The 13307-nt window shown below is 46.8% G+C and overlaps 1 protein-coding gene across 1 annotated transcript in view; it reads left to right on the top strand.

Moving 5' to 3' along the window:
* The window catches only part of ZSWIM4 (zinc finger SWIM-type containing 4), a 43667-nt gene that overhangs the window by 15764 nt on the left and 14596 nt on the right, over positions 1–13307 (top strand). The window contains exons 3-4 of the mRNA XM_082205385.1: positions 11156–11512; positions 13005–13153. Of these exons, the coding sequence (XP_082061511.1) occupies positions 11156–11512; positions 13005–13153 (506 nt within the window). The remainder of the gene's footprint in view (positions 1–11155; positions 11513–13004; positions 13154–13307) is intronic.

Genomic DNA, 13307 nt, shown 5'->3' on the forward strand with positions numbered 1-13307 from the left:
ACATGGTATTGGGTTTCCTGCCTGCAACGCCCCCTAACCTGTTCAAGGGATCTTGGAAGCTGCCTGAACTGAGCAGACTGCCATGTCATCAAGACCTCAGAGCTGCCCCGTATGACTGCTGCAGATGTTACAGACTTGCTAACAATGCTAAGCCAAAAGTAGAACTGATGAGCGGGTGTTGTGTGCCAGGAAATCCCAGTTCAACTTCCACCTCAGCCATAAACTTGGTAGCCTTAAACAAGCCACCGTTTCCTGGGGCTCAGCACCCACAACATAGGCATGATCCTGGCCTGCCTTGCAGGACAGGCTGTAAATACATTGAGACAGTATGTGTGCTTGGAATACTTGAAATCTGCTCCGTGAATACCATGGTCAGACTTAGTTTGGCTGATTTGCAAAACTCAGGTTACGAACTTGGGATCCAAGTTCAGCTAACTTAGTTTGGATCTAAGCCATTGCTTTATATAAAAGTAAAAGTGTGAACTGCTTGTTGCAACATTTATTGGACAGAGTTAAAACAGAGAAGCAAGACTGTCTGGAACTCATGCCCTTCTGGTATGAAAGCCATTCTTAATATTGGATCTGCGTAGTGTATAGTTCTGGCTCAATAAAGGAATGGCATTCTGCACCTACTGTTTTTTAAAGTAAAGCCATGCCGCTGGAAACAAGTTCTGGAATTTTAGCTCTGGGTCACATATTAAGTCCTAAAGTTACATCTAAAGCAGTGGTTCTCTATATGTTGAATGATCTGCCCTGATCCTTGGCCATGTTCGTTGGCGCTGAAGGGAGTCCAGAACCGTCTGGAGGTCACAGAATCCCCAACACTGGTTTTCCCCTCCAACTCGGTGTTGTTTTGGCCAAGTAGTAGGTAAAGTGCTCTCAGTTCTCTGAAAAGGAAGATGAAGCAACTTAAACAGCTGGATCTTGTTTAATAAAAATGACTTAGAATCATAGAATCATAGAATCATAGAGTTGGAAGAGACCACAAGGGCCATCGAGTCCAACCCCCTGCCAAGCAGGAAACTTAGTGCCGTCTTTCCCATAAAAATCACATTTTTTTCCGAGAGACAACAAATCTGGAACTTATGTACTGGATGCAGACCAAACATAACATTTTGTTAAAGTCTTTCTTTTATCTCAAGATTCTTCACACATTTACAGTTCCAAAATAATGTGTTGAGCTCATGTCCATTTTGCAGGCTTCCCACAGGCCTTTGGTTGGCCACTGTGAGAACAGAATGCTAGATTATATGGTCCATTGGCCTGATCAGGCAGACTCATTTTATGTTCTTAATCATGCTTAGTTTTTCAAGCCGGATTTAGTCCTAACGGAGCACAATCTGCTCAGAGTAATCAGTATCTCTCTTGGGAGGGTGCTTGCACACGGGATGGGAGTGGGGAGATAACATGAGGGTGGTGGTCAAAATTCAATATTTTAAAACCAGCGTTCAAAACGCCCATTGTTCTAGGCGCGTTTTACGTCAAGGAGTTTAATTGGCGCAAGCTGTTTCTGAGGCCCGGGCGCAGTGGTGGGCCTAAGATTTCAGATTAAAACTGCAGAGTGGAAGGTAAGGGGGACCTTTTTCTGCCTCCCCACTTCCAGCCACTCTCTGAAGACTGGAGAAGAGACCCTCTTGAGAATAATAAGGGGGTGGGCAGGGGAAGCATGGCTTTATTTTTTGCATGTGAAAAATGAACATAATATTTTAGCTGCAGTTCATTCATTTTCAGCTTTGTATTCTTGTTATTAAAAAGTGTGCATTCCGTTGTTGTGCCCATAACCTAGGTTTAAGGGGCCATTTAGTTCCTAGCTTTCATATATCAGTTTCTAACACTTCAAATGCCGTGTAAATCTGGGGTAAATAACTACTGTATTTTTTGCTCTATAAGACTCACTTTTTCCCTCCTAAAAAAGTAAGGGGAAATGTGTGTGCGTCTTATGGAGCGAATGCAGTCTGCGCAGCTATCTCAGAAGCCAGAACAGCAAGAGGGATCGCTGCTTTCGCTGCGCAGCGATCGCTCTTGCTGTTCTGGCTTCTGAGATTCAGAATATTTTTCTTCTTCTTTTCCTCCTCCAAAAACTAGGTGCGTCTTGTGGTCTGGTGCGTCTTATAGAGCGAAAAATACGGTAATTGCCCTCCCAATGTTTTGAACTCCCAAATCCCATTGGCCCCGGACAGCATGGCTAATACTGAATGGTGCTAGGATCTGTGTTTCATCAAAATCTGGAGGGCACCCCCTAGCCAAAATGTTCTGGTTGCCTCTTTTCAATTTCTTTTCTAGAACTAAAAGGGTAGTGGGATAAGCGCAATTAAATAGGGGTAGAGCCTATTACTGGAACAGGTTGAAGTGTTTGGGGCTTTTCATTTAGAAGAAAAGACTAATGGGAAAGGTATTTCTGTCAAAATCCTGCATAGTGTAGAGTAAAATGTGTCTCATTGTCCTAATATTGGAGCTCAGGGCTTGTCCAGTGAAACTGGCTGATAGACATGGTAGACAAGTTTTTCTTTGCATAACGAGAGTTCAGTGAGTAAGCTATGGAATTGTGCCAGTGATCACTTTAAGGAAAGACATTTTTACTTGAGGATTATTCTTGCGATAGCTGTGAGCTGGATAACTTAATAAAACCTTTGTGTTCAGAAGTGTTTATGTCTGAGTAGCAAGTGTTGCTACCTGCTGGTAACTGATCCTGACCCCTTGATACAGTTTCTAGCTGCCTGCCCTCTTTACCTACCCATTTTTATAAAATGGGGGTGAGGGGACATGAAGCCATCTCCCTGTTCTTTGAGCAGCTCAGCTATGTGTGCTCACTATTCATTGCAAATGAGCACACATGCTTGCTTTATTTGATAGCATGAACAGTGCCTATCTTTTCTCAAATGTTGCTTCAAAGACAGTGCTTCTAAATGGAGACAGTCTGCATGCTCAGTGGAGAGTCACTGTGCGGTGTGTGTGCATGTTTGAATAATTCTGCCTCAAATATGAGTTTGCCTCTTGAGTAGTTGCAGCACATGGATGCCCACTGAGGTGCCCTCTAGATGTTGCTGGAGTGAAACCCGCACCATCCCTGAGCTAGTGTTAGAAATTAGACAGGCGCCAGGCGCATTTTGCCCATTGCAACTGCATGGAGATCTCTGGATGCCAGGTTGACAACTCCATCTGACTGGCTCCTCCAGCTTTCCTAAGCAAGTAAGCAGATGCGCTTATTTATTGCATTTATCTTTTTCTGCAAGGAGTGCATGCTTCACCGCCCCATACTTCTCACCCCCTACCCTGTGGGGTAGGTTAGGAGGCTGTGACTGGCCCAAGGTCACCTGGCGAGCTTCAAGACTGAGTGGGGATTTGAACCCTGATCTCTCAGTTAATAGTCTGACACTCTAACCACTAGACCACACTGGCTTCCTAGAGTTCTTCTGCTATGGAGCAGCTACATAAATTAAATAGGTAAATAAATATGGGGTAAGCAAAATGTCACTTAGAGAAGGATCTGAAATATTTTCCTTGAAGCTTGAATTTGTTTTAGTCTGGATTGTTTTATTTGATGTTTTAACTATTTCATTATTATTTTTTTGTAACATGGGTCCAAGCAGTCTGCTGAGAGTATGACGAATATCTCCCTAAATAAACTTAGATATAAAAGAGAGCAAATGTGCTGAGAGCATGCTGATTAATTTGGATACTACCCCCACACGTTATTTGAATACAAAAGTCCTTTCTGTCCTTTGGAGTTACAGCTGTTTTGTTATGCATGCAGCAGGTATTGCTATTCAAGCAAGTTGTTGAGCTGTATGAGAGCAGAGCTTGGCCTTTTAATGAAAATGAGGCTTTGGAGTTGGAGCTGTGCTTGCAGCATAGCGAAAAGGGATCACGGGCTGTACTGCTCTGGTGCAGGTGACTGGAATCCTGCTTCCAAATGCTCCTGTGCGTTATAAACTCTCTGCTAGTTAAAAAAAAGAAAGAAAGCAAAAAAACTAACACAATAAAGAGAATTCTTGGCAAACATAAACCAAATCAGGTGTAAAGACTTGCCAAGAGAGTTAAGAATAATAAGAATTGGGGGGGTCCTTCAAGGTGACATCCCCATCCGTGTCTGAAGTGGTACAGTCCAGCCTGTCACCTTTTTCTTCTGCACTGGTAGACCAAAGCTGAGATTTGCCTTGCCACTAGCATGTTTTAAAGCCTCCAATCAAAACCAGAAAAGTTACCACTTCAGATTAGACTTTGGAGTTGAGTCATACAGAAGCAGAAAGGATAACCTACCCTGCAAGGCTTGAGTTACCGCTTATAGTATAACGGATGTGAAATCTGTGCAAGTCAAAAGGTTGCTAGCAAAAACAGAAAAATGCTAAAACAAAATACGATAAGCAGTGGGATGTTTTTACCATGGTCAACTTGCAATCGCCATACTCCAGGTAGCTAAATAAGCCATAGTAAAAATAAAAATAAATATTTTTAATAATTATTTATACCCCACCCATATGACTGGGTTTTTCCCACCTACTCTGGGCGGTTTACAGCATATCTAAAAACATGATAAAAACATCAAGCATTAAAAGCCTCCTGATACAGGGATGCCTTCACATGTCTTCTAAAAGTTGTGTAATTCTTTTATCTCCTTGACATCTGAAGGAAGGGCTCTCTACAGGGAGGGCGCCATTCCCGAGAAGGCCCTCTGCCTCTCACAAATAAGAGAGGAAGAGGAGGAGAGACCAGTATGGCAGAGGTCTTTCCAGGTAGGTTCCCTCACTAGAACAAAAGAAACGGGGGGTGGCAATATTAGTCCTGGGCTCCCTCAGCTGCCTGCTGCCTGCATGCCTTGCAGTCCTGGCTATGCCTTTTGAGAGGCACGGCTGTGATGAGCAACGCAAATAACAACTTGGGTCTTCCTTCCTTCTGAAATATACAGGACTTGACCTAAAGTTGCAGAGGTTCATTCGGGGTTTGCAGAGGAAGGAATACATTTTCAAAGCAAGTAGACAAGCTTTTTTGGCTGTTGGCTAATCTCCCATCAACGTCAGTCTTCACTTTGGAGGGAATCTGTTGCTGCCAAGTTATTGCTCTTAACTGCCCGGTGCCACTTTTTACCTGCATTAGGTGGCACCAGGCTTCACTCTCTGAGCTGTCAGGTGCCACCTTTTTCTCTCCCGAGCCTCAGGAGACCTAGTAACCCTAAAAGTATAGCCCATAGATCAGGGGTCCCCAAACTATGGCCCGCGGGCCGAATAAGGCCTGAGGGACTCGTTTATCCGGCCCATGCCAAACTCTGCCTGCTCTTACCGGCGCTGCACGGCTGCCCACTTCCAGGTCGGAGGAGTACCAGAAATAGCTTGTGCGCATGTGCAAGCGTTATTTGCGCATGCACACAAGCGTTATTTCCGGTGCACATCCGGGTCGGAGGAGGCCCGTGCACATGCACACAAGCTATTTCTGGTGCTCCTCTGACACGGACGTGCGCCGGAAATAGTGTGTGCATATGGGCACACGCTCCCCCGCCCTTCAGCCCACCGCGCAATCAGCGCTGGAGACACTGGCCCGAGGCGTGGTAAGTTTGCTGACCCCTGCCATAGATGGACTGCAGTGGCATCCTTAAATTTATTGTTTGTGTCTGGGTAAACCTTAGGTAGGAACGGGATGTTTTCCTAGGGTTCTATCCAGTGTAGCACTGAGACACTTGTTCTGGCAGCACAAGGATCTAAACTTGTGTAACAGAGGTCTCTCTCTCCCCTCCTCCCCACTTCTTCTATCCCATGTGTTCTGGGTTTTCACCCAACCCTCTAGAGCAGAAGTGAAGGGTGAACAAGTGTAAATGCTTGCACTGATGGAGCATGTTAGTTGGATACTACTCATAGAGTCCTACAGACACGCGTGGCGCTGTGGTCTAAACCACTGAGTCTCTTGGGCTTGCCAATCAGAAGGTTGGCGGTTCGAATCCCCACGACGGGGTGAGCTCCCATTGCTCTGTCCCAGCTCCTGCCAACCTAGCAGTTCGAAAGCATGTCAAAGTGCAAGTAGATAAATAGGCTGCGGTGGGAAGGTAAACCGCATTTCCGTGCGCTGTTCTGGTTTCCGTCACGGTGTTCCATTGTGCCAGAAGCGATTTAGTCCTGCTGGCCACATGACCCAGAAAGCTGTCTGTGGACAAATGCCGGCTCCCTTGGCCTGAAAGTGAAATGAGCGCGGCAACCCCATAGTCACCTTTGACTGGACTTAACCATCCAGGGGTCCTTTACCTTTACCATAGAGTCCTAGGGCTGGGATGAAGCAAGAAGTCCTTAAGCTCACCCCATAGCCCCAAGCCAGGGTCTTCCATTAACGGCACCATCAGTTAAATGCATGCAGCATCCAAGGCGCAGTAGCTCACTTTGTTGCATTAAACAGTAGCTTAAAGCTGTGATTTATTGTGAGCAGGCTATTCCCGTGGCATTTCACCCCTGCTCCTGCTTAGCCACGGATTAAAAACAGCTCTGAGGCTGGCTTGTGGTCTCGTCTGAACATGGACCCCTTGTCAGTCCCCCCCAAAATAAACATCGAGCAATAACCATATTCTTGACGTACTGCTTTGGATCACGTGCTGCTCATTCATGGTCAGTCTTACGCAGGCATCCCCAAAGTCAGCCCTCCAGCTGTTTTGGGACTACAACTCCCATCATCCCTAGCTAACAGGACCAGTCACCAGGGATGATGGGAATTGTAGTCCAACAACAGCCGGAGGGCCGACTTTGGGGGTGCCTGGTCTTGCGCAAGCCAGGCCAGTGTGCCTTCAGGTGATTCTGGAGCAGATAATTCTAGGCAACTCACAAAAGTGAAGTTAAATATGGGATACTGGAGAAGCCTCTACCTCTTTCCGCCTCTCAGTACCATCTCCAAATTGCCAGTCTAGATTTATCAATTATATTTTAACATATTGTTTTATAGTTGCTGTCACCTTAAAATAAGATAGATAAATATTTATTGACTTCTCCTTCTGTTCCTGTTGGATTTTTTTCCTCCTCGAAAAGAGTGGCCAGGTTTGCCTTCAAGATGACGTCTTGCCAAAGGCTTGTGCAAACTCATTAATGCTTCCTGCTTGAAAGTGCTCCATCTCGTACAGCGAAGAATTACATTTGTCTCCTTTACAGCTGCATCTCATGGGTGGCTCATAGCCTTTTGTGACTGAGCAGGATCTGCCCAGTTCTTTCCTCATTTGTTATTTGCAGCTGATGAGTCCTTTGCTAATAATACAGAAAACTGTGGTAGTTTCAGCGTATGACTCCAACTCTTTCCACTGTAGGATTTCATTCCATTGCTCTGCTCAGTGAATTAATCCAGTTTGTCCTCCTGGTTCTTTAGAAGCAATGGCTTTTCACCTCCTTTCATTCATAGACTTTATCAATGAGCTCCTCCTACCTAATAAAAAATATTGATTAAAATATGTCCCAAGACTGATCCCTGATGCTTCAACAGGTTTCTGTTTTATCACAACTTTTAATCAAAACTGCTCCTTTTCCATCTTACTGTAGATGTTTATGCCAATGATGGGGCAACACTCTGATGTACAGAATAGCTAAAGGCTTTTTGTGGCTATATTTAATGCAAGATTCTCAATGCATATCATTTTTCAGGAGTGAGTAGTAGCACAAACGTATGGAGACTTACTCAGAAGTAAATACCACTAAGTTCAATGGGGCTTAATTCCCAGTATTTAGGATTGCAACCTTAAGGCTTGTCCACACTGCCACTTGTCCTGTGGCTATAAGGCATGGCTCTCAGAGGTTTTTTTTCCATTTCTGGCCTTTAATTTGAATTCATCCTGATCTTTTATTTCCCTTCTCTTCCCTCCCTCTCCTCTTTTATGAAGATTACCCACTCTGAGACCCCACAGCTAATTCTCCCCTGGCCTCCTCGCTGGCCCAAGTAGGACCAATTCAGCCAGCTAGCCCTGGGGATTATCTAATTGATTTTTGAATTTCATTGTTATTCATGTTTTTATACTGTATTTTATGTTGCTTTTATAATTAAGTGTTTTAAAGTGTTTTAAATTTGTTGTTAGCCGCCCTGAGCCTGGTTTTTGAACCGGGAAGGGCGGGGTATAAATAAAAATTTATTATTATTATTATTATTATTATTATTATTATTTGCCCCGCTGCTTTCCGCTCAAAAACCCGCTCTTTGCTGCTGAATTGGAGCATACGTCAATCCACAGAAAATCCAATTGATGTTTGCTCCAATTCAGTGGTAAAGAGCGGGTTTTCCCTGGGGAAAAGCAGCAGAACAAGGGGAAGTATAGATGAGCCCTGTGTGCAAGAAAGTTGTTTGAAAATACCACTTAAACGTACTGCTTCTCTTATTTAGCTATTCTAATGTCTTAGAAGGGACGTGGGTGGCGCTGTGGTCTAAACCACTGAGCCTCTTGGGCTTGCCAATTGGAAGGTCGGCGGTTCGAATCCCCGTGACGGCGTGAGCTCCCATTGCTCGGTCCCAGCTCCTGCCAACCCAGCAGTTCGAAAACACGTCAAAGTGCAAGTAGATAAATAGTTACCACTGTGGTGGGAAGGTAAATGGCCACATAACCCAGAAGCTGCCTGCGGACAACTGCCGGCTCCCTTGGCCCATAGAGCGAGGTGAGCACGCAACCCCAGTGTCGTTCGCGACTGGACCTAACGGTCAGGGCTACCTTTACCTTTAATGTTTTAGAACCGATGTTCAAAGAGCTTTGACAGAAGTCCTATTGTTTTGAAGTTCTGTATTGTCCAGTATGGGGGGACGCGGGTGGCGCTGTGGATAAAACCTCAGCGCCTAGGGCTTGCTGATCGCATGGTCGGCGGTTCGAATCCCCGCAGCGGGGTGAGCTCCTGTCTTTCGGTCCCAGCTCCTGTCCACCTAGCAGTTCGAAAGCACCCCTAAGTGCAAGTAGATAAATAGGCACCGCTTTCTAGCAGGAAGGTAAACGGCGTTTTCGTGTGCTGCGCTGGTGCTGGCTCGCCAAAGCAGCTTCATCACGCTGGCTACGTGACCCGGAAGTGTCTCCGGACAGCGCTGGCCCCCGGCCTCTTAAGTGAGATGGGCGCACAACCCTAGAGTCGGACACGACTGGCCCGTACGGGCAGGGGTACCTTTACCTTTACCTTTTTATTGTCCAGTTTATTAATTTCCTGGGGGCTAGCTATTTTAATTTTGTTTCCCTTTATTATTTGCCCTTCTGTCCTCTGCCACTGAACTTGAGCTTATAGCTCTGAAGTCATCATGACATGTTTCTTGAATATAGGACTGAAGATGGACCTACAGGGTTACATAGCATTTGGAGTTTCAAGGAAACTGTTCCACTGAATTATTATGACATATTTACTTTGTTCCCTGTTTTCCTAGAATAGGGGTAGCCAAAGGGGTGTCTTCCAGATGTTGCCAGAGACCCCAGCCCCTATCAGCCCCAGTCAGAATGACTGATGGCCAGGGGCAGTGTTAGAAATTTAGATATATAAGCTTATCACCAAATGGCACCATAAATCTAGGTTGTGGTGGCCACAATGGAATGTTCAGGTACCTTTGGGGGGATTTTTATATTTTTATTTTTAGTAGTAGTAGTAGTAGTAGTAGTAGTAGTATTCATTTCATTTCTATACCGCTTTATATTTTAAGGGGGGGGCGGGAATCTCAGAGTGAATTACAACACACAAAAACAAAGATATTTACAAAATTGAGTAATATCCATTCTGCTGCACCACAGATGTACATATTGGTGTTGTGATACAGACATGCTGTTAACAGGACTGGGAGTACCAAGGTGCCAAGTACCAAAACGGTGCTTGTGATCTCTGAAATGTGGGCTTTCTAGTTGTGTCCTTATGGAGCCCCATACCTAAGGCTGTTAGTAACATTTCCCCCGCAGGCACAGTTTGTTTTTCTACTTTGCCTATTATATTGTGCCTGGGCTGTGCCAGGGTGGAAGTCCAGGTGAAATTGCAGAGCTCTAGGTCTGCTTTGTGGTTGAGGACAGGATTGTGTCTGGCTGCTGTCTGTGTAGCCAGTAGCTTCCCCGTGCCAGAGGGCTGAGGGCAAGCTGCAGGGTGTGGGGCCAGTTAGAGTGAGTCACCCTACTGGTCCGTATGGCCCAGCTGGCACTACCAGCAAGGTGTCTTCCTTTGCTGTGCTTGGGCTGTGATGCACCAGGGTCTACAGGTGTGGCCTTGGGCCCCACCTGCTTTGTCAGTGTGCCTGCTTTCGTCATCTGTGTGTGACTCACCCACTTGGTCAATGCAGCCGAGCTGCACCTCCCAGGACTTCCTCCGCCTTGCTCAGGTGTGTGTTACCTGGTACCACTGGTACCACTTCCAGGTTAAGCTGCAGGTGCAATCAAGATCAGGACCCTGCAGGCAGGTCTGGGCCAAGCTCACCTATTTTTGAGTGGGCGGGATTTCCTCTGGCTTTTCAGCAGCTCCGCATGATCCTTGGATGAAGGACAGCCTATCTGTTTAATGAATAATAATTTTCAAAAACCACCTGCTTTAAATTATGCTCTAGGGTCACCCCTGAAGGGGGCTGACTGTGAACTTTATGAATAAGGATTGTGCTGTGGGTTGGGCTCTTTAGATTTCTGCATTGCAAAGGGTTGAACTAGATTCTAGAACTAAATTCTGCATTTCTGTGATTCATATTTGTCCTGTTCCTTTTTCCAGGCATGGCCAAACTCAGCCCTCCAGATGTTTTGGAACTACAACTCCCATCATCCCTAGCTAACAGGACCAGCGGTCAGGGATGATGGGAATTGTAGTCCCAAAAATCTGGCGGGCAAGTTTGGCTATGCCTGTTCTAAGCTAAGAGGACTGTTGCGCCTTGTTCAAACTGAGCAGGATGAAAGTTAAGTGGTTGGACTCCTGGCCTGTCAGTTTCCCTTAATGTCTGTTCACTACACAGCTGGTTTCAGGGCAAGGGTTTGTGTTCATGGCCAAATGTTAGTCCCCTAAAAATGTCCCCATCAGGCTGGTTTTTCCTAACCCCCTGTGTAGCTTAATTAATTTGGTCATGCTTGCTGTCTGTGAGACCTTCACCTTCCCTGCTGGGGGAAGGGAGGGGGAGTGGTCCTCATTTTTTGGTCCTTTAGTTCTCTTGCGTCATGGGCACACAGTTTGTATGTTCACTGACTATTTGTTTCTTTTCTTCCTCCTCTTTAAACACACAGGTTTCCACCTGAGCGGGATTGTGACGGAGCCTCCAGGCCCCAGCGAGCCTGAGCACAGTTACCATGTCTCCATCAGTTTTGACCGCTGCAAGATCACGTCGGTGAGCTGTGCCTGCGACAACCGGGACATCTTCTACTGTGCCCACGTGGTGGCCTTGTCCCTGCACCGCATTCGGCAGGCCCGCCAGGTGGAGCTGCGCCTGCCCATCTCGGAAACGCTGTCCCAAATGAACCGGGACCAGCTGCAGAAATTTGTGCAGTACCTGATCAGTGCGCACCACACGGAAGTGCTGCCGACCGCTCAGAGGCTTGCTGATGAGATTCTGCTGCTTGGCTCCGAGATCAACCGAGTGCATGGTATGAAACTCTGTTTGGGTCCCCAGGGGAGACAGAGGAAGCAGCGGGGAGGGCACAGGACAGCTGCAGATGCAGCAAGGTCTGGATGTGGGATGCATGACAACATCCCTTGCTTGCCCGTTTCCTCCTCCTGGTCATGGAGTGGGTGGTTGGGTGCTGGGGCTCTTCCATGTAAGCTGCCGAAAAGGAACAGCCTAAATTCTCCTTGACTGCCGAGTGAAGGCCAAAAATCTGATTCACCATGACCGCCACTGTTACAAGGAGACAACACCTCTTACACAGAAAAGAGAGGGTGTAGAGAGAATCTGTATTGTAGACTAGCAGTGCTGGGTAAAGGGACCCCTGACCGTTAAGTCCAGTCGCGGAAAACTCTGAGGTTGTGGCGCTCATCTCGATTTACTGGCCAAGGGAGCCGGCGTTTGTCCGCAGACAACTTCTAGGTCATGTGGCCAACATGACTAAGCTGCTTCTGGCGAACCAGAGCAGCACACGGAAACCCCATTTGCCTTCCCGCCGGAGTGGTACCTATTTATCTACTTTCACTTTGACGTGCTTTCGAACTGCTAGGTTGGCAGGAGCAGGGACTGAGCAACGGGAGCTCACCCCGTCGTGGGGATTCGAACCGCCGACCTTCTGATCGGCAAGCCCTAGGCACTGTGGTTTAGGCCACAGTGCTACATTGCTGCAAATGGTGCAACAGTTATATAATGAGATATGAATAAGGCTAGTTCCGCATGGGTGATACTCACATTCCGTGAGCATCAGATAAGCTTTGTATTTCTGTTCCTTGCGAAGATGCACAAGTAGCAACTCTGATGGGCCTGTCGTCTTATCTCTTATCATTCCAGCTCTGCTTCCAAGCTCAGCTCCAATGCCAGGACACTGCAGCTCTCACAATTCAGCTGCACAGGCGTGTTGACCCATTTCCGTTTCACTCTTGTGCATGAATTTCTATACATGTATATTCACAAACCTTTTATGTTGAGGGGATCACGGTCTATATATTGCAAACTTTTGAAGTTCAAAAGAACGATAGTCATACTCTCCCCGCCCCCATCTCCCCAAAGGCACCTCGTTCATCTGCCGTTTGCCCCTTTTCACTTTACTAGACAGAAGGTTGAACTCGACTCACTTTTGTTAGACTGGATTCACTTATTGTTACGTGCACTCGTGGGTAACCCAGCTGGGTCAAGTCTTGGGTGTGTGTAGCAATGGATGTGGTGTGTTGTAGTGGTTAAGAGCGGTTAAGAGCGGTGGACTCGTAATCTGGGGAACTGGGTTCGCGTCTCCGCTCCTCCACATGCAGCTGCTGGGTGACCTTGGGCCAGTCACACTTCTTTGAAGTCTCTCAGCCCCACTCACCTCACAGAGTGTTTGTTGTGGGGGAGGAAGGGAACGGAGAATGTTAGCCGCTTTGAGACTCCTTCGGGTAGTGATAAAGCGGGATATCAAATCCAAACTCTTCTCTTCTTCTTTGGCCGTCTCTTGCCAGGTGCCCCTGACCCCACAGCCGGTGCTGGCATTGAGGATGCAAACTGCTGGCACCTGGATGAGGAGCAGATCCAAGAGCAGGTGAAGCAGCTGCTCTCAAATGGCGGCTACTACGGGGCAAGCAAGCAGCTCCAGTCCATGTTCAACAAGGTAAAAGCCTCTTATTTGTGGACCCAGCCCTGCTTCCTCCTCTTACTCATCATTGTGGGCACGATTCGAGCCACATCATCTCTCTGGTCAGCCCCTGCCTGGTCGGTGTTGGGGTAGTAACTCTGCCCATTCACTTTGTTCTTTAGGGCTGTCT

This window comes from Podarcis vaucheri (genome assembly GCF_965113315.1).
Source record: "Podarcis vaucheri genome assembly, chromosome: 17".
In the NCBI taxonomy this organism is placed as follows: domain Eukaryota; kingdom Metazoa; phylum Chordata; class Lepidosauria; order Squamata; family Lacertidae; genus Podarcis; species Podarcis vaucheri.